At 40.9% G+C, this 23083-nt stretch overlaps 1 protein-coding gene across 1 annotated transcript in view; it reads right to left on the bottom strand.

The window, feature by feature from the left end:
* The window catches only part of LOC310855938 (CUB and sushi domain-containing protein 3-like), a gene marked incomplete at its 5' end in the record, with an annotated part of 374665 nt that overhangs the window by 98181 nt on the left and 253401 nt on the right, over positions 1–23083 (bottom strand). The window contains 4 exons of the mRNA XM_083761135.1: positions 16999–17112; positions 18060–18140; positions 18680–18825; positions 22714–22891. Coding sequence (XP_083617261.1) covers positions 16999–17112; positions 18060–18140; positions 18680–18825; positions 22714–22891 — 519 coding nt within the window. The remainder of the gene's footprint in view (positions 1–16998; positions 17113–18059; positions 18141–18679; positions 18826–22713; positions 22892–23083) is intronic.

The raw sequence follows: 23083 nt of genomic DNA, 5'->3' as shown, positions 1-23083 counted from the left end.
GAAACATGACGTGTAAGAGGTTGACACAAACAAATGTACCAGATAAAAAGGTCACTTCAGTCATAGCCCAGGTAAATGTAACAAATGGACCACTAAGCAGTAAGAACAAAGCCAATGGCAAAATGTTGTAATGCTATGAAGTGGATAAACTATAGAGCTGCGTTGCTAATGACATGCTGTGTGTCCAAAAAGTCTACTTTTCTGTCTTGCATTTAATTGTCTGATTGACATATGAAAATTTACATACTATATTATGTTTTGAAAGGTTTGATTTGGAGTGACCCCAAGCTCATTTTATTCTCAGTACATTACTATAAATTACCACTTTCAATTAAAAAAGAAAATAACAAAAGAGATATGAGATTTGTTTAACGAAACAATGCAAATATATGCAGCACATTGCATGAGTCATCATGGGAGGTCAATAAGAAGTCAATTCCATTCAAATCTGTCAGTGTGTTGTTAATGAGGTGCAGTGTTACAGTACAGTATGTGCAATAACTACTAGTTGTATGTTCCTATATGTGACCAGTGCCAGCAGAATATGCCTCATGTCGCCAGAATGAACATGCCTTAAATCAATAAATAAACTCGTTTTTTTTTTTTATGTGATTTTCTTTTTTTTTCATATTAATACAGTTTGAATGTTGAAGAAGGTTTTCATTCAAACAGATTGTTCATTTGGGCAAATGAAATGTATACATTTATACGTCAAAGTGGGCTTGTTTTTTAACAAGTTTCTGGAGGCAGAAGAGCGCAGTTCCGAGATTTGCATGTTGGTTACGATTGGTCCTGTAATCTCTTTGTCCTCAGGTTTCACGCTCTGATCACCGCCCATTAGCGTGCTTGTGTTTGTAAACACAGAAGTATTCTGGGCATTTGGGTTAGACTTTACAGAAAATAAACAAAACCACGTATAGCTACTCGCTGAAATACACTTCCCAGCTTGGAGTCTTTCACCAACAAACAACAGGCTAGAAGCTAGCTAGCCTAGTTAGCCGTTTGTGTCGTGTGTTAAAGAGCAAAGAGATCACACGTCTTTTCTTTTAATCACAACTCGCTCATTTCTTGCTCATTTAAAAAAATGCTTAATTTTTTTCCTCGCGCACCCAGCAAAGAGCTACGTCTTTTCAAATACGGCCGTTAGTACTGTTAATTCAACATCCGGTGAGGGGAGGATACGGATCGTGTATGTATTGTGTATATAAATCAGGGCATACAGTGGGTGGGCTTTAGACCGGATGTAAGCCTTGCACACTAAATAGACACCCGATGTAGTATGAATCCACCCATCGAATGCACAGGAATTACTATAAATGAAACCAGGCATTGTGACTGCATGTGGACAGATCTGTTTATTAAAATAGCAAATCTACAAGCGCACAACCTGATGCGTCGATTTTATTTATTTAAAATACTGGGTCAATTGTCTGACTTTGATTGCTTAAAGTAGACCTGCATAAAATGGTGTACTGCAGCTATTTACAACCAGGTAGTGTATAAGTTAAATTGAACACTTAACTTAATATTTAATACTTGAATACTTATACTTAGTATTTAATACTTAGTACTTTCAAAAGGGTTTATTGGGGCACCTTACAAATTGCATTGTTTGTTCTACTGGCTTAAACATGTCAGTGTTTCTAGTGTTGCACTGTTGACAGCTAAAACGTCCTATTGTCTCTTGTCCCTCCCATTGTCACACCCACTTCTGTCCAGCTCTAAGGTGATAACATGTTGTGAATATTGAAAAGGGCTTTTCTCAGCTTTGGGTGAAAGGCCCCAGTCATTTTAAAATGGTTATATCTCCTTCAATTATTGTCCAATTTCATTGAATGATACATCATATGAAAGCTTACATTCTGTACTTTAATAATCTGTAAAAATCTGAAAAATGGAAAAGGCGACATGAGGCATGTTTTGTTGGCACTGGTCACATATGTATTATGTAGCTATGTAACCCAGTTGGGTATATCTCAATTTAGGTTTCAAATGTTTCAATGTTATTACTTATTTAGTTGGTTTTATAAATAAATATAATTTTGTTATATTATTGAGTTATTCATTTTGGCACATTTATCTGTATTTTACTACTATTGAAATGGGTTTAAAACAAGAAAATACCAATCATTTCCCATCAGCGTGTGGTGTAGTTGTGTTTACCTACAGAAACAAACTCTGCTCTCGCTGTTTATTTCACTGTTTGTTTTGAAATTCAGGTATGTTTTTGGGCTATATACCAAAACAGAATTTAAGGGTTAGCATCTTGCTCAGGCACACCTCAAAACAGGAATTTAATCTGGGACCTTCTGCCCAGCTGGGCACTGGACACGGTTGGATGTAAACAATGAATGATGTTGTTCCGTCAGTTTGTTCTCTCTGAAAGGAATGTGTAGCTGCCCATCATCCTGTCAGTTGTTCCCGGAATTAACAGATCTGTTGATTTCCCCTGCCTCTGTCAGGCTCTCTCCAAAGGTTTTTGCTTTGTTGCATCTTTCATGGCCAGCTAGATAAGATCACATAGTGAAAATGTGAAATCCTCTGGACTGTGGTAGCTTCAATCTTCATTAACTTCATGGTGAATTATGCTATGGCTTGCTGCTGGAGGACTGGTTCATGTTCATCTTAGTGGATTCCAAACCAAATATGTTTACAGTCTTCCTCCATATTTCGGATGTTGATCCACTTTAGATCTCTGACATACCGGTAGGTGTGTCCTATAAGGGCCTTTCTCAGCCCCACCCTTCTCCCATTGTTTATTTTGTGTTTAGTTTCCAAGATGGCCACAGCACCAGGAGGGGGTCGACATATGCCCTTACTGGGCTGCAGTCAAGACACTTGCCTGTCTGATACCTGACTTGTGTCTGAACACAGCTTTGATGGATGTGTTCTGCCCCCCCCCCCCCCTCCCCCCATCAAACAAAATGTTTGGTTAAACTATATGGGCTTCCATTGGAAATGCATTGGAGCGGCCATTAAACACAGACACAAGACAAACGCAAGACAGGTGTCTTGAATTTGTGAATGCAGCCCAGTAAGGGCATAATATGTCGACCCCATCCGCTCACCTCCGCCCCACCCCCTCCTGGTGCTGCGGCCATCTTGGAAACTAAACACAATATACACACACATTTCCACTAGGCCGAGGACAACATGCCACTAATTATTTTCCAAAATTAGCCTCACGGTGGCGCTATAACAGGCCAATTCCTGTTTTTAGCTATAACTGCATCGGTCTGTATACAACTTATGTATGCGCACTCCCTAGAGGCCATGGAAAAACATTGTCCCTGCATCCCTCCACATCTGCCGGTTATGCGCCACCATGAGGCCGATTTCTGCAAAGCATATTGCTTATGTTAGTCGCACAGATTTCATCCAAATGTCACGCAAAGCGGTACACATGATCTCTGTAGTCATGTGATCAAGACGAGTCTGTTGGATTTCTCAGATTCTACACTGATTGGCTAACATTGCCTTCCAAAGTTTTCAGGAGTGGCCTGTTTTGTACAACATGCTGCACATGTCCTGCTCATCCAGAATTCTATCCTCATGCTATGAGTGATCTGCCTCTGCATTTGCTCAAAAAAATGAAGAAAATTGTTGCAAAAAAACTAACAAACAAAATGTTTATATTACTCCTAAACATTTTGCCTCACATAGTCCTATACCCAAAAGGGCACCTTTTCTAGTTCATATTGTTTAGTTATAGTTATAACTTATTTATAAGGTATACATTTAAAAAATAAAAGAAAACACAGTAAAAAAGTTACAATAATTAAAAGTAAGAAATAAGTTACCCCCCCCCCCCCCCCCCCCTCTCTCTCTCTCTCATTAGCAGGCAACAGTGCTGCACTATCCCTCTCTCTGTTTCTGGCACAACAGCGCCCCTACTGGTACTCATTATACTGGTGCTCATTAACGTCACATAGGTGAACAACACATAGGTGAACACAGACATTGCTGTTCCTTGGAGTGGTTGCACCACTCAAAAATAAAGTACATTATAGTTAAAAGAATCTATAGGGGCCCTATCCTTTGACAGTCACACAGGGTTAAAGGGGTTACATATTAAGACATACGTATGAATAGTAGTATGAATAATTTAATAAGAGCTTTGTTCACAGGATCCCCCTTGTTCCTATAGTGGTCCCCATTGTTGCCTGATTGTTTAATTAGCTACTTAGCTGTTGCCAGGCAACAGATATATTTATTTTTACAGAGAGCAAACACCAATAGATTGGCTGAGGAGTGCTACTTCATGAATGAAGGATGGTATACTGTAGGTGTTGAGCTCCACCACAGCAATCCATCTCCCAGGGGTCGAGCACATTGTGAAATGCATGCGTGTGCATGTGCGCGTGTTCATGTGTCTAATCTACATATTTATGTTCACAATCACTTTCTCAACTGCACCCGTTTAAATTATCTAGTGCTACTCTGATTGCCTGGAAGCTGACACAACCCTTGTTGTCTGTATATGTGTGTGAGCTGGCACTTCATGCCCTGAAGAAGACTGAGTTGAGTTATTAAAGGAATTTACCATTTACCAAATTTACCTTTTTTTTGTTATGACTCAATGATCACGAAACAAAGTCAAAGTGTAACTACCTCTCTCTATTGTTTTGGCCTCAAGATACATTTCTTGCTGCTACAGAGTTATGGTTATTGGTTACTGCTTAGCCTCACATTTTTGCTCCAGGATGTGCAAACGTGCAGTGCCTTCAAGTAAAGGTTATGTTCTTCCATATGGTTTGGGAGTGTCCAAGTGTTCTCACATTTTGGGTCCTCACATGGACATCAAGGACATGATTTAGTCTTTATTTTCCTATTGCACAGTGGTAGGAATCTTGGCACAGGTGTGCATTTTGTGGCATCTTTGGTCCCGGGGGGAGGGGTGGGTGGAGTTTGTTGTTTGTTTTTGTGTTCCTTTTCTTTCACTGTTGTATGTGTTATTACTTGTTTTGTTTTCTTTATTCATTCATAGTGTAACATGTTTGATTGTGCTATTTTGTCTTAAATAAAAAACATTTGATAACAAAAAAAAGTAAATGTTATGTTTGCCTAGAAAAATCCATATGAACAACCCACATATGTGGTATTCATCACTCCCGAAGTTCACAAGTTGTGATGTGATGCTGACATTTAAAAGATAAATAAATAGTTCCTCATTTTAATTGGATGGAGTGTTTCTTAGTAATTTCATTACAGTATATCTTATCTCTAAAATATTGCTAATAAGGTCTTACAAGAGCAAGGACTCGTGGCTACAGTACCATACATATCCTGTTGCCTAGCAATCTCATATCTTAACCACTTGAACGCCAAGCAAATTGTGTAGTCCATTTGAAGACAGCATAAATCAGAGGCTTAAAGTGTTCTATATCTTTACTGCACCATGATATAAGTACAGTCACCACAGAAGTATTCATTAGTGATGCGTATGAGCATACAAGAAATATGTGAATTCCATATCTTAGCCTCCCAAAAATTGTGTTTGATCTCCAAATATGATTAAATGCCATTGTTATGTAAAGCTTTACCAAACGATGATGCAAAGACTTGCTGTAGCCCTGAGCATAGCATTGTCTGCAACTCTGCACTCACCACTGTCCACTGCACCACGGGTAAGCATCAAATGTATTTATTGCAAGCAGTCTTTGCAAAATTCTGTAGTCCCCGAGCACTAATTCCACTACTTTTTAACCACAACAACAGAATAAATGCTGTAGTAGTACTACAATACATATTAACGCAATGACAACTGTTGCTGTCTTTTATTATAATACAAAAGAGTTGTATTGGTGTCATAGACTGGATATTTTCCGAGACAACCATTCCAGTCAGCTACTGTAGATCAGGGATTCCACATTTGTCCATGCCATAAAAGGTTATTAGGTTATCTTCAAGCTCACAAGTTCACAACACATTGTTGCTTTTCTTACAACTGGACCGGTGCCCGGCTGTAGAGCACAGAGTCGGTAATGATGGAATTTGGAGATCCATGCCCCACCCAGCTATGCAATACCCGTTGTACCCGTTGGAGATCCATGCCCCACCCAGCTATGCAATACCCGTTGTACCCGTTCCACCCATCTGTCTGTGTCCCTGTTATACCCAGATATGGAGATTTCTGTCACTTTATTCCTATATATAGAGTTCTGTGTCAGGAATGCCCAAATATGAAGTGTGTTGCACTGTTGCCTAATCTCAATGTGATGTTATGGAATCTATATGTGAGGTCCACAGGCAGAGCCTGACCAGAGCCTTTTGTGGTGGTTCTGGACAACAGTGTATTCGGTGGGGGGAACAGTTCTTGAGTTACATGGATTGCAGATGTACACAAGTCTGGGGGGGGGAAGCTACAATACAGTCTAACCTTGCTCACAGGCTTTTACAAACTGAAGATAAAGCTGGTGAAACATCTCAGCAAATAGGTGGGGTGAATCCATGACAGGAATTTTCAGCATTATCTCATATTAGCACAAGGAGATACAATTAACAGGGCAACAATGAGCTAACGGCAAACAGAAGCGGGAGGAGACTATTTCCCATCTTGCCACATCAAAAGAGAACCCAAAGGAAATCATGTCAGACCATGTCAAGCCAAGTTCAACTTTACATGTCCCATGGAGAGCAATTAGTTTCCGCTAGAGGTGGTACTGTACAATGACATCTCACATTCAACCCATGGTTTCTTGTGAAACATCCTTGAATAATCTGTGAAATGAGAAGCTGGTGTCCGAAAATACTCCAAACTTTGCCCACCTTTGCTCACCGTGAAGACATCATTCAAAAATGTAATTTCATCCAGATAAACAATATCCTGGACTTCCCACACTGTTTGTTGTATTTTTAACTGTGCCAGGCAAATTACCTATTCCACTGTACCTCACTATGAACTTAATTGTCTTCACCAGGCCGAAGGCATGGGGAGAGAGTATGTTTTGCTCTCCATCCACTCTCCATCCACTTGGACCCAGGGAGCCTTGGGCCCCTAACGGGGTGACAGGCCCGAAGCTAAAACGGATCTGCCCGATATATCATATTCCATCCTAATTGGCTAACATTGGCTTGCAAAGTTTGCAAGATTGGCCCGTTTGGAACAAAAAGCCTCAAATCATGAACACAGCGTGCAATTTACGTGAAATCTTTCACAGACTTTCCTACTAGGCTGCGGAATATTTCCCACCCTTTTCACATTGGCCTGTTATAGCGCCACAAACAGGTGGATTTTTGCAAAACACATTTCTGGAACAAAATGCCTCAAATCATGATCCAATTGCCATCCAAGGCGTAAGACGAAATAGCTTTTCACATTATTATTTTAATGTGGTGGTGCCTCTGTCATTGTTATGTACTGTACGAGCACCCGCTTGAACTTTGATTTGCTTAGCCAGAATACTCTTGTAAAGCTACAGTATGAATGATGCATGAGAACTTGGCTTTCTGCCTGAAGAAAGATCAAAGTTGTAAAATGGTTCAAACTTCATGATTGATTTCCTGGCAGAATGAAACCAATTAAATAATGAAGGAGGCCTGTCCTGTCGTCCAAAAAGAGTCCTAAAATACCTCACCCATCTGGAACTGGCAGGCAATTACAATCATTCAAAGAAAAGCATAGGAAATGATGTGAAATAGGTGAGTTTTAGCTATAGTGGTGGGCTCTTCTGGCAGAAGTACATTCAGTCACTAATTTATGAGCAGGTTATTTGACTGTACCTGCAGTGAAATACATGTTTAAGTTGCTTCCAAAACTTTTCAGTTATTGACTGTCCTGCATTGGCACAAAAGGAAACCATAAAATTATTCCAAACCATTCATATGATTCCTGGAATCCTGGTTCAAGCAAACTTTCAAAGAAACACATTATACACTACAGTACAGCATTTCAATATTCCATTCATGTTAGTCTTCATGGGTGACTCTGCACAGCTGGACTAAACTAACTGAAGTACTTCTGTATTACAGTATATAATGTGCATTATAAGTCCCTTTTTCGGGTCTGTCCTCGTGTATACTCTCTGAAATACTAATTAAAATACTGGAGGTTAGTGCTGTTGCAATCAATTAAAAACAAGACAGCTTCTAGTGATGTGTGACTTCCCTGTGCAATCTATAGCAACAGTATGGATAGTAATTGTGAACAAAGCACCAATGATGTGCTAATGTGCTAACAGGCGCTTAGCAATTTAACTAGGTGTGCAGTTTGTGAACGAAGCACCAATGATGTGCTAATGTAATAACAGGAGATTAGCAATTGATTGATCTGTGATTGGTGTAGCAGTGTCAGCTGAGTGGTCATATCTCTCTCTACGTCGTCCTCAGACGAGCCCTCCGTCGGTGTTTCCAGTCATCTCGGTTCTCCATACATCTTTCCAGCTCATTTATGCTTTCTGCACCAGCATCTTTCTTTAGTACGTCCACATCGGTAGGTGTGGGACGTCCTCTCGATCGATGCCCGTGTGTTTGTTCCCACAGTACAAGCTTTTTGGCCGGGAGTTCTTGGTGTCAGTGGCAGTGGTCAGCTAGTTTCATCCTCCTTACTGCTATCTTCTCTGATACACTTGGTAATGCCCCATACAGACGCTTGTTGGTGATGTGCTCGTCCCGGTTGATGTTCAGTACCACACATTCTGGTGTAGCACCCATCCAGGGATTTCTGTAGGGCTTGTGTTGGTGTCCAGCATTCACAGCCATAGGAGGAGAACATGACTCCGCGGTCGCGGAGAAGAAACTGATCTTGATATGTCGGGTAGGTTGGATTTCCACACTTTAAGGTCCTTTTCTGTGGAGCCGACTCATATGCATACAGTATATTGTCACTGTCGGGCAGAAAGCAGCTAACTCTAGTTGGTTAGCTGGCTTTGCCCTCTGCAGGTTAGAGCAGCCTGGAGATCCATTCAGCTGTTCTTATCAATGATGCATAAAACCTAACTCCACTTGAGTACTGTACTGTACAGTACAAGAAAGCCGTTTGTGTGTGTGTGAGCGCGTTTGTGTGAGAGAGACGCTGCTCAACAATGCCATTCCCCGGTACTTCCGTGCTTACACACACACACACGCACACGCACATGCACGCACACACGCACGCATAGCTGGCTTTAGCACCACTTAAAAATATATGGTTTTCTTCATTTCCATTCAAGTGGGAGCTATTCTCCCACTCGAGTGGGAGAATAGCTTTCCTTCATCATTTTCATCATGGTATCCATCCATCCATCCATCCATCCATCCTACTATAAATGCATGAAATCTCTGAGTCCGTGTATCATCTGACATGTCTTCCGCATATCTCAAGATTTGGCAGATTAATCTTCAAGCTCTGCGTGTGCATAAGAGGACCCGAATGCAGTGCCCAGTGCGAAGTTAGTTCGATTTGCGGTTCTTCAAAAATTATCTATAAATATGCAAATCCCCATGTACAGTACAGTATATGGTCAGAAGCGGTTGTCCAAAAAATTACACAAATCTTCATTATGGTCAGTGAATTGAGCAGATCAGTGGTTCTTCAGAACCAGCATGCATTGCGAATACTTGCAAAGTTAATGCAAATACAAGCAAATGATGGGAAAGACATAATGAACTAGAACTAGAACTAGAACTGCACTCTGTCGAGTGCATACTTGCTTGTTGCACACTAGTAGGCCATAAATGGCCAACTAGTGCGCAAGCAGAGCGCGCAAGTACTTTCGACCGCTGTAAACTGTGAAATCTCAGTATCTCTGTGAAGGAAAGTTTGAAATGTCTAATAATTAGGTGTAACTATTTGCTACCTACCTACTTTATGCATGTAAACACCTAGTATTATTAAGTATGGTTCAAGTTTCTATCTATATAAGAAATACAGTTTTATCAATTTAGAAATATTCTGGATCCCTTTTTAGTTTTTCAAAGAAAAATAAATCATTGATATGTGATGAAAAAAAGGTATATAAACTGAATTAAAATATGTTATCACGTATACAGTATAATTATTTTATTATTTATTGTAAATTGTCAATTGTTTTAAATGTATTTAATCTTGGACTATAGTGATATTAATACTAAATCATGATCATAGTAATATGTGTCTCTAACTTCAATTTCTGTAATAATACTTTCACATTTGTTAAAATATACATGATCTAAAATACTTCCGTAATCTGTAGTTTTGTATTTAATTGTTTAAAGCCTAATCTTGACATGAAGGTCTTTATACTTCTACCTTTCTCACTATATTGGTCTTCATTGAAATCTCCTATTATCATAATTGCAGAAGTCGGAGATGATAGATACTTTACCATGTTTTCGAGAAATGTGTTTAATTTCGAAAGGTCTGTTTTAGGTGATCTGTACATAAGAATGATATATAGATCTTTATATTTTACATGTATGCATACGTGTTCTACTCTTTCTAATATCCTGATTTCATTTTTGAATTATTTTAATGGAAATATCTTCTTTTATAGAAATTACACTCTGGCATTGGGTCCTTTAATCCACATATTTCTTACGTCATCATTGAGAGCTAGTTATACATATACTATATATATATATGTAATTTGTAAGTTGATTAGCGGTATACTGTGATTACTTTGCGCCAAAAACCGCCCCAGCCAACCCGCCACTTTTGATGCGTATGCAAATAAAACAGCAAATTGTGCCTGATTTGCTTGGACCAGATTACATACATGACCATATTTCTTACGTCATCATTGAGAGCTAGTCATACACTTTTGATGCGTATGCAAATAAAACAGCAAATTGTGCCTGATTTGCTGGGACCACATTACATACATGACCATATTTCTTACGTCATCATTGAGAGCTAGTCATACATATACTATATATATGTAATTTGTAAGTTGATTAGCAGTATACTGTGGTTACTTTGCGCCAAAAACCGTCCCAGCCAACCCGCCACTTTTGATGCGTATTGCGTATGCAAATAAAACAGCAAATTGTGCCTGATTTGCTGGGACCAGATTAGGCCTACATACATGACCATATTTCTTACGTCATCATTGAGAGCTAGTCATACATATACTATAATGTATATGCAAATAAAACAGCAAATTGTGCCTGATTTGCTGGGACCAGATTACATACATGACCATATTTCTTACGTCATCATTGAAAGCTAGTCATACATATACTATATATATGTAATTTGTAAGTTGATTAGCGGTATACTGTGGTTACTTTGCGCCAAAAACCGTCCCAGCCAACCCGCCACTTTTGATGCGTATGCAAATAAAACAGCAAATTGTGCCTGATTTGCTGGGACCAGATTACATACATGACAATATTTCTTACGTCATCATTGAGAGTCATACACTTTTGATGCGTATGCAAATAAAACAGCAAATTGTGCCTGATTTGCTGGGACCAGATTACATACATGACCATATTTCTTACGTCATCATTGAGAGATAGTCATACATATACTATATATATGTAATTTGTAAGTTGATTAGCGGTATACTGTGGTTACTTTGCGCCAAAAACCGTCCCAGCCAACCCGCCACTTTTGATGCGTATGCAAATAAAACCACCATGTACTCTGGTCCCAGCAAATCAGGCACAATTTGCTATTTTATTTTACAAATTACATACTGGTCTACGTAGGGGACATTGTCTACTGTACATGTTTACACACATAGTCTACTGTACATGTTTACACACACACTGTACACACAGTCAGACCAGCGTTCTTCTAGACGGCTGGTCCCTTTGGTGTCACCGCATAAAAAAGGCTGCCTTGCCGTAAAGAGGCTGTCACACACTTGATTTAATTTAATTGCTAAGCTTTAAATCATATTGACCTTTGGAATAACAGTGCTATCATTTGTGAGTGCATATTAAGATACTAAAAGCAAGAGCAACCTACTGATCTGAATCCATTTGTTTCACCTGAACATCAACAGCCTTGGACCCAAACTGGCTGAGGTCAGACAAGTGTTCCAAAGCGGTAAGGTAAACATCCTAAGTTTCTCTGAAACAAAGCTGGACGAGTCCACCAGGGACCCAGAGATAGAAATAGAGAACTATACTATCATTAGGAACGACAGAAACAGGCATGGCGGTGGCGTGTGCATGTATATTCACAAAGACACTGAATATGTTACTCGTACTGACTTACAGCATGATGAAATTGAAACTGTGTGGGTTGAATTAATTTTCAAAAATGCTAAATCAGTATTAGTTGGCACCGTCTATAGACTGCCCGATCAGAATGGGTTCTATGATATACTTGAGGGGTGCTTAGCTGGGGAGGAATGTGTAGAGAAAATCCTGATTGGCGACTACAATACGGATATGCTTCATAAGGAAGCACCTGTGTTTAAGTCATTTAGTCGGTTTTGTGATCTGCATGGTGTCAGTCAGCTAATTACCCAACCCACAAGAGTGTGTGATTCTACTCAAACTGTCATTGATCTCATTCTGACCTCGGACAAATCCAGAATCTCCAAGAAAGGGGTTATTGTATGTGGGCTCAGTGATCATTTTATGATTTTCTGTACCCGCAAAATACAAAAACTAAAGTTTGACTGTCACAAAACAGTCATATCTAGGGACCTCAAAACCTACTCTAGTGAGGCCTTTAACCTAGAACTGGAGAGTCTGGATTGGTCCGATGTGCTCAGGAGCTCACTAGTCGAAGAAGCATGGCTTGGCTTTAAAACCAAATTTACATCAGTACTAAACATCATGGCTCCTTTGAGAACCATCAGGGTCAAAACCCGCTCGGAGCCATGGATGAATTCGGACATACTGACTGCAATGAAAGCCAGAGACAACAGATGCTCTGAACTTCTTAAATGCAAGTCCATGCTAGCCAAGCGCTTCGACAGTAATCTCCAGACCAAACTGTGCAACCTAAAAACCCAGTGTAACAAGCTAAGAAACGGTGTAATTGCCATGACCAAATCTGCCAAATGTAACTTTATCAATGATAAAGCCGAGGAAATCAAAAACAATCCTCGGGAACTCTGGAAGTTACTAAACAACCAACTAGGCTGTGGTCAGAAACTAAAAACCAGGTTTACTAACATAAACATCAAATCGAATAACACCCTCATCACTGACAAGCTTGATGTAGCCAACCACCTGAACATCTTCTTTACAAACATTGCAACAAAGCTGGTTAGCAAACTGCCCTCCCACTCTGGGCGTTTTGGTGTACATCAAAGCCTTCTACAAAAACCTTGGTGTTTGTAAAGATGATTTCAAAATGGCAATGGTAACAACCGAGGAGGTACTTAAAAAACTGAGTGCCCTCCAACCCCACAAGGCCACTGGCCATGACAATATCCCCTCCAAATTTCTCAGAGACTCAGCCTTTTCCATAGCTCCAGTCATCACCCACATAGTTAACCTCTCCATCAAACAGGGACAGGTCCCCCAAGATTTTAAACTGGCCAAAGTAACCCCCTTGTACAAAAAAGGGAGTAAATTAGAACCCGGCAACTACCGCCCTATTTCTATTCTAAGCTCCATCTCGAAAGTGATGGAAAAAATAGTCTATGAAAACAGGTTGAAAAGTATCTTGCCACTAATAAATTGCTGTACGAGTTCCAATCTGGTTTCAGAACATCCCACTCCACTGACACATGCCTCCTCTATTTGAGCGACCACATCAAACACGAGGTGGACGCTGGAAAATACTGCGGCATGGTCATGCTGGACCTCCAAAAGGCTTTTGACACCGTGAACCACTCCATACTGGTTAACAAGCTTAAAGCTATTGGTTTTGATAGCACATCAGTGAGCTGGATGCAATCCTACCTGGAGGGGAGAGAACAGATGGTGGAGGTGAACGGAACACTGTCCCCTCCCCTCCCAGTGAGCTGTGGCGTCCCACAAGGAAGCATACTAGGGCCTTTACTGTTCCTAATATATGTTAACGACATGACTTCAGCTTGTGACTGCAGCTTGTTCCTGTTCGCAGATGACTCAGCACTGCTGGTCTCGGACAGGAACAAACTGCAGGTTGAAAAGACCCTCAGCTCTGAACTCGGTAGAATCTGCACCTGGCTCGCTGATAACAAACTATCCTTACACCTGGGAAAAACTGAATCCATCCTCTTCGGATCAAATAGTAATCTCAGCAAGGCAGATGGCTTCTTGGTTAGAGTGGGTGACAATATTATCACACGAAAAGATCAAATTACCTACCTAGGTTCCATCCTGGAGGCCAATCTTTCCGGTGATAAGATGGCCACCAACGTAATCAAAAAAGTCAATCAAAGAACAAGATTCCTTTACAGGATCTCCTCACTGGTCAGCAAAAACACCTTGAAGACCTTAACAGGAGCCCTCGTACAAGGTTTCTTTGACTATGCATCCACCTCTTGGTACCACAGCACCTCAAAGGCCCTTAAAACAAGGCTCCAGACCTCCCAAAACAAACTGGTCAGGCTCCTACTTGGCCTCACCCCCCGAACCCACCTCACCCCTGCCCACTTTGACTGGCTGGGATGGCTTAGGGTCGACGACAGAGTACAGCATCTTGCAATGGGTCTGGTCCACAAGATTCGATACACCACCAAGATACCCATGTACCTGTCTAAATACTTCCTTAATGTAAACGAAGTCCACACCCACAACACCAGAGGGAGTACAACAAACCATGTACAACCCAGATTCGGCACAAACAAGGGACTAAATTCTTTTCGCTCCTATGCCACCAAAATGTGGAACGCCCTACCAACAGTCATTAAGACATGTGAATCCCTTGACTCCTTCAAAACCGCTCTCAAAGGGCACCTACGGATGGCTGCAATTCGAAACTGGCCTCTGTAAAATCTGAATCCCCCCCCCCACCCCATTTCCCCTCACTGTATATATATCTTTTCCCTTTTTGCTTCCTATATGATGAATTCCTGTTCTGTTCTTTAGCTACATAGAAGTGTCTATTTGTATGTCTCTAAATGTTTTGATGAATTGAACAATGTGGACCCTGTTGTAAACAAGTGTAATGCTTAATTGGGTCGTCCACTCACAGTTAACAGTCTTTGTATTGAGTTTGTGCTTAAAATGTACTGTAAATTCTACAAACTGTTAATAAATATTTCAATCAATCAATCAATCAATCTAAGATCACTTGACTTTATGAGCTTTGCCATTACTATGGGCAGTGTGTTTTTAAGGGGCCAAGCCCGAAGGGACTTTGGTCCCTTATTGTATTTGTCTGTTGTTTTTTTCATCTTCTTCTCCAGTTGCAGTTCTGGCTTAACCGTGTAGTCGTTTTTTGGTAAATGGTAGAGGGCAATGCCAAACGGTAAGCCCACAACCATTGGTCAAAGGGTGGCGCTATAGCACTCAATTGAAAATATAAACTTTGAACAAGCATTGCTTATGAACCGTTTGACCTTCAAAATTTGTTTTATTATTATTTGATTGTATTGTATTGTATTGTCTGTATTGTTTTATCTTTTCTGTAAAGATTTCGTTGTGTAATGTATTTATTATTTTCTTGTCTAGTTTTGTTTTGTTTGTTGTCTTAATTGTTTGTGAAACTAAATTGAAAAAGCAATAGAAATTTGAATCATAAAAAAATAAAACTGCGATACTCATATCCGTCCCCTCATGCCGAACAACTTTTGTGTTCTGACTTTTGACCTCTGACCTCTCACCCACTATTTTGAATTATAAATAATTTCTTCTGTCGGTGCTCAAGGCCAAACCGTGGAGTCGTTTTTTATGACAATAAAATCGGCAATATCCTAGAGGGCTATGTCACCCTGCTTAGACACGAAGCCCAGGTGGCGGGGTGGCGCTACATCGGTAAATTGAAAATGATGATCACTTTGAACAGGCATAGCTCATGAACCGTTTGAGCGCCAGCAATACAACTTCAATACACAATACAGTATGCATCTCCTCCTGGGGTCTTTAATCTAAATTCACAAAAATGTCTACGCACAAACGTTGGACCAATATCGACCAAAGATCGGGAGTTAGATTAAAATAATAATAATCATTAATAATCATAATAATAATAATTTGGGGACCCCCCCCCCCAAATAATTTGGCGACCCACTGAGGGGTCGCGAACCCCAGGTTGAGAACCCCTGATCTAGTCTACAGTAGGTGTGTATAGACTTCATACACTGGGCACTTCAAAAGCCACCTATCCAAAACAAAGAGTGTGCTCTGCTCTGTGCATAGCATACAAGATTTATTTGCACCACATTCCAAGGTGATGGAAACTTTGTGTTGGCCCTACAAAACCTCTTGTGCAGATAACCCTGTCTGACTGCTTCTACCCCTCCCTTATGAGCAGCCATACTGAGGCACTGATGGAAGCTAGCAATTTTATTTCTTCACATTCAATTTAGGTATTTAGCATATCCCACAGTACTTATACAACGTGCAAGATCTGTGTAAGTGGCATGAAGCCTATCGTCAACAAACGACAGTACAAGGCAAAGTCAACAGAGCAATGAGTTAAGTAGCCTGGAATCCAGACTGATTCTCTCTATTCTGATTTACAACATAAACCACTAAACAATGATCTAAATTATAAAGGAGGAGTCCTACAGTACTGAGATAGAGTCTGAAGAGGTGAGTTTTCAGGCGACGGGAGAAGTGGGAAGTGATTCTGCAGTTCTGACTGAGGGGGGGTCATTTCACAGCTTGGGAGCCAAGCAGGAGAAGAGTCTATGACCGGACCTGACCTTCTGTAGCCTAATCTCTTTTACACTGATTGACCAAAGTGAGGCACTGGCTGGAGGGGAGCCCCAGGTCTGAAGGTCTGAGACAGCTCCTACTCTGAGGGACATGGCAAACTGGAATAGGGACCCTTTGTGCTGCTCAGAGGCTGATAGAGAGGGAGCTCTTCTGGTGGTCTGTTAATGATGCAGAACGAGTGGGCGCTGCTGTATGCAACAAACCTTGGAAGACTGGCATCGGGCAGGCACGCACACACACACACACACACATGCTCAGTACACACACACACACACACACACACACACACACACACACACACAATCACTCGGGGAGACCAACCTTGACAGACTGGTGGGCTTCCATCCATCTGCAGTCTTTCCCCAAGCCGACAGGTCAGAATCTCACTGCCCACCAATGTGAACCCTGGCAGACATGAGTACCGAATGATGTCCCCTGTAGGATCATTTACACCCACAAGCAGGCAATTACACACACACACACACACACACACACACACACACACACACACACACACACACACACACACACACCCATATCGAGATTAGCATGAAAACTGAAAATATATACATATGTACACACAATCATCCATCCACCCATACATGCACGCACACAATGTTAAAATATGCACACACATACTGTACACACAAGCACGCACAGAACCTTTTGTTAGTAATAGCTTCATCAGCAGCAGCACCACTTGACAGTAATCAACAGCACATTTTCTAATGAAGATTGACATCCCCTTAGCAAGCTATGGTACTAAAGCACACACGCACGCACGCACACTCACAAGACAGACAGTGAAAAGTGACTGCTCGTACTCTGTGGTAATCACTTCTGAGCATTCACAATACATTTATTACTATTAAGTGCTCAATACATTACTACATTAAAATCAAATTAAGAAGGAAGCAAGGAAAGGAGGGAGGATGTATTGAGGAAGTAAGGAATGTAGGAAGTAGGAAAGTAGGAAGGAAGGAAGGAAGGAAGGAAGGAAGGAAGGAAGGAAGGAAGGAAGGAAGGAAGGAAGGAAGGAAGGAAGGAAGTAAAAAGGAATAACTAAAATGTTTTACACAGATAAAGGAAACTTTAACAGGTGAACAGAGTGAAATTCATTATCCAAACTATAGTTTACAATTTGGAGATCACACGCATGAACGGCTAAATGAAAACAAAGAAAATCATATAGGAAGAAAAATCACACCTGTGTGAAGTGTGGGGCACTCTTATCATCGTACTGTACATCATCATGACGTAATATAGACATTATGCCTATTTGCTCAGACATGACGTAGAATTCTCCATTCATTGTCAATGGGAATTTAATGTTAGTTTAAGACAAAGTTTGTGGAGTAAAAGGAACAAGATTACAAACAGACCTATTTCAAACACATCGTCATCAGTTAGGATCTCAGCGTTGGCAACAGAAGATGGTGGCTGACAGATTCTCAGCTGGTATGCTGTGGACGAGAGCAGAAACAATGAAACCAAACCAAATCAATAGGCTCATACATGTATGCATGTATGAGCTGTCTGATACTGTACACTTCATTCTGTGAATGCGGTTTTGTGTGTGTATCTAATCATATTGTCCCCAATTTAAGCGGAAAACTGTGACCTATCACAGTTCCTGAACATCAAAAAGCCATTGCTTTGTTTTGCCACAGCTTAGGAGTATTTTATTATTCATGTATTACAAACTTTCTTTGTATGTTTGGTACATTGGTGTTTGGTCTAATGCTCCATTAGACCAAACCAGAAGCGATACCTTGGAGCGAATTACGGAAGAAAGGTTAAGAAACTCCAATAAAAAGCTGATAATAAAGACACTCCCATATGGAAAAAAACAATGGCAAGCTGGTCTACGCCTCCTCTCGATCTCTGGACTTCATTAGTACACCTTGCTTCCTGTGATCAGAGGACTCGGACATCAAACTAATAAGGGCCATTAGATCATCCTCTCGCTAACGCTGAGCCGCTATAGCCAAAGGGAGGTTACCATGGTAATGCAGCACAAAGAAGCCGCTCGTGCTGAAATCGCTGTGGAACTTGATAAGGATTTGATTGGCAGTGGTGGACACGCCCTCCTGGACCGAGCTGCCATAGAACTGGGCGACCTGTGGGGAGCCCTGGTCAGGTCCATCCCTAAAGACAGAGGAAGAGCGGGTTAGAGCAGGAGTTCTCAAACTTTAATGTCAAGGACCCCCTAATTGATATGTATTTATGGCCGCAGAACCCAATCCGAAAATATGGAAATCAGGGAAGAACCTCTGGCCCACATTTTTCACACCGGTCTGTTATAGTGCCACCAGGAGGCCGATTTTTTCACATTTTTTTTAGCAACATTTTTTTCACATTACTTACAGACATCACGCAAATTGGTACACATTATCTCTATAGTCATGTGATCGAGAGAAATCTTCCAATGTTTGCAGGAGTGGTCCATTTTGTACAAAATGGCCATTACACATGTATTACATTACATTACATTACACAATGTAAGACTACCGGTATGTGGTCAATACATAAAAAAGATTTCTGTATATGACTTATTTTACTAAAACAAACAATAGTGTCTCTTCCACTTTTGATCTGTTGTCATCGCATATGGGATATGGAACATGCCTTTTATACCTTATTTTGTGAAGCAATGGTTTAACTGCCACTTGCATGTACACACCTGGCCTGGGTGTGCACCTGCTGAACAAGTGCTGAGCACTGTCACCATGTTGTTTATACACAATGCCATGTTTTTCATATATCGATTATTGAACCAAGTCACTGAGATTCAATCAATACAAGGCTGATGCACGTTCTCCTTACCAGAGGTCAACATGCATCTTTTATCAGTGAGTGCATATACGCACCAACCCTGAATGCCAGTGAAGACTCAAAAGACACCACACAAGCCTTTGTTAAATTAATGGGAGACTGCAAGCTCTGGGAAGGTGTTATATTGTTGATTAACTCATTAGTCAGTATTTATCTGGGCTGAAAAAAAAATACACTGTGGAGAACATAACAGTAATAGTATTTAAAAGTATTCAGATCATTTGGAAGGTTGTTCCAACTGTGTGTGGAATATAATAACTAAACCCTACCATATTTATTTATTATTTGAACTCTAGGAAGAGACCGTTCCTGGACAACTTCTGTATAATAATTTAAAAGCAAAGTCAGAATGTTTTGGCTCTGTACCACTGAGTGATTTAAAGATGAGCAGCGATATTCAATTCTATGTCTCACTGGAAGTCAGTGTGAAAACTGGTGATGTGTTCAACTTTGTTGTTAGAACTTCTAGTGGCTGCATTCTGAATGAGAATTGCCTCCTACGTTACAGTTACTGCATGTGGTGGAGGATACTCATATTGTTCACCTCAACCAGGGAGCAACGTTATTGTCAGTTTGTTACATGACACAATTATAGGTGTAAACTAATGGGTGGAATATTCTTTGTGCAGTTTCTCAACATTGCTGTTACAGGAAGAGTTAGAATATGGAAAGAGAGAATAGTGAGGAGAATAAAACATAACCCAGAACAGGTGAAGGCACAGACAAATCAAATATACAAAGTCCAATATATACATAAGTGCATGATAAAACAAAATGGTGGCAAATGAGGTGGCAGAAATGCTTGTCATGCAGGTGGAAAACATCCAGCATATATCGCTCGCTCGCTCGCTCGCTCGCACGCACGCACGCACGCACGCACGCACGCACGCACGCACGCACGCACGCACGCACGCACGCACGCACGCACGCACGCACGCACGCACGCACGCACGCACGCACGCACGCACGCACGCACGCACGCACGCACGCACGCACGCACGCACGCACGCACGCACGCACGCACGCACGCACGCACGCGCGCGCACACACACACACACACTATCAAAATTGTACCCAATGCCTATACCTACTGAGGGTGTGCATGCAAAGTTTCCTCAAATGTTTTCATATCATACTTTAGTGTGAACAGTAAAATTAGATTTTTTTTATTACTTGGCTGCCAGGTTTGATACGGCAGATCAAAAACTAGTCACCAGCCAATTTGCAGTACATACATAACCACACACAGCAGGGAACAATTTGCAGTACATACTGTACAGTAACTGCAAAAAGCATAGCACCATCCACTGGCCAGAGCTGGTGTATTTGATGCGTTTGACACTAAACAGGCTATGCTCCACAAATAGGAATCAAGGTTTTGTTACTGCATTGCCTTCTTGCCTCAAATGTTTTCAGAAACATATTTTCATCAACCGTTTAGCTGTAAAATGAGATCGTAAATTTCTTGGCCACCATGTTGGATACAGCAGATCAAAAACCAGTCACCAGCCAATTTGCTGTACATAACTGCACACAGCATACAGACCTCAGAGGTGCGGTGCACAGCAAACAGCGCTATCAGCTACTGTACATGAGGTGGACATCTTGAAAGCGATCTTTGAATTGCTGCTGCAGAATATTAACTCACATTGGGGGGCATATTTGCGCATCTCTTTGCAGGTGGGATAGGTTAGTCAAAATAGGGTGGTAGGATGAAAAGCCATATTTGAGAAGGCCAAGTTTATGATTAAATGCAATAATGTGTGCATAGCGATACAGTTTGTGCTCTTCCTCGCAAATGCATACAGTATTGAGGTTGTGGTGATATATGTGAGGAAGGGCATGTCACAGGGAAACTGTTTTGTGCAGTATGTGCTTGTACCGCATATCATTTTGTCCCCATATTCATGTACAACATCATTAATTGTGTTGAAAACATCCACGCCCCTTGGTACTGCCATGCAAAGAGGCCAATTTCAATACCTCGTGTACTTGAAATTAACTGTCAAGGCTCTTGTGTAAATGAGAAGCTGGATAACATCCATCAAATCTGTACACTCATCCGGCGCTAAAGAGTACTTGTAGTCATTCATGACTTGTTTTAGGTTTCCCTCAACATGATTCTGACTGTCAAAAATTCTATGCCTCACTGTTCAACGGAAAAGACAGACAGATTCAGTCCTTGGCCATGTTATCATCTTCAAAAGTTTTAGCCATCCTGACTGCGCATCGCTTCACTGTTACGCCCTCCAACCAGCATTTCTTAGCTTTAACAAGCGAAAGTGAAAAAGCATAAGATGCCTTAAGACCGATCCCTGTGCTGTTGTGGTATTGGTGCAAAGGGCTCTGGGTTCATTTTTGTACAAGTCGTATCTTACTAGGTGGGTGGTGTGGTATAATCTTGAGTTACATTTAAATTGATATCCTTCATGGCTGCTTACATCTCTAGGCACACTAAACACACAGTTTAGTAACTTTAGTTTGCAACACAACTCGCATCTTGGCTGAAAGGAACAGTTCTTCTGGTCAAGTTTTATTTTTTGAGCACACATCTTTTCCTCCATTGCTGCTGCCAAAGTATAGTATTGGTGGTTGAGGGCAGACAATGTCAGACTAAAGTTACAGTAGCACTTGCCAATGACAAGAGAGCTTGCTGTTTCGGTGGATTGTAGTAATGACAGCAATCATGTAAACTTGCATGGAACCGCTGAAAACAACAATAATCAATATTGGGAATTGACCCATGGGCGTTAAGTGAAGGTGGCGCATGTGGCCTGTGGGTGCCATGTATGCTGTAGGTACTAGGTAGGTAGGTAGGTAGGTAGGTAGGTAGGTAGGTAGGTAGGTAGGTAGATAGATACAGTAGCCTGCCCTACATACAGGATGATACATAGATAGATAGATAGATAGATATATAGATAGATAGATAGATAGATAGATAGATAGATAGATAGATAGATAGATAGATAGATAGATAGATAGATAGATAGATAGATAGATAGATAGATAGATAGATAGATAGATAGATAGATAGATAGAAACAGTTCAGACTATTTGACCTGTCCAAGTCAAGATCATACACACAAACATTTTCCTTATACCATAATTGGTGCTTACAGTACATCTGTGTAAAGTGAGTAGTGTCCCCGATTTCCCAAATAATTGGCCTATGAGTAAAGCGGTAATGGTGCGAACACTCACCACACATTGATGTAGTCATAGATGGGCTCTGTGTTGATAACAGAAAAATTGATGTAGATCCCATAGCCTGGAGGCACCTGGACAGTCCACATGCAATCCTGGAAGTTTGGATACTCGGCTGGGTGTCCAGGAGAGTAAATTGTGCCATTCATGGATGTTATATTCCCACCACAGAGAGCTAGAAAGGAGGGCAGAAAGGCTGTCAGAGAAGTTGTATAAAAATGCCAGAGTGTGCACTTGATTTACCACAAATCATAACATTTGGTCTCATGGGTGTACCACCACTAACTGTAGGTAAAACAACCATAACAACATGCTATGGGTTATCACTATATATTACTGTAACAGACAACCCCAGGGGGTTGTTCCT

Source organism: Protomyctophum parallelum (genome assembly GCF_964188405.1).
Source record: "Protomyctophum parallelum genome assembly, chromosome: 3".
Classification (NCBI taxonomy): domain Eukaryota; kingdom Metazoa; phylum Chordata; class Actinopteri; order Myctophiformes; family Myctophidae; genus Protomyctophum; species Protomyctophum parallelum.
This window is presented reverse-complemented; position numbering and strand designations above follow the sequence as displayed.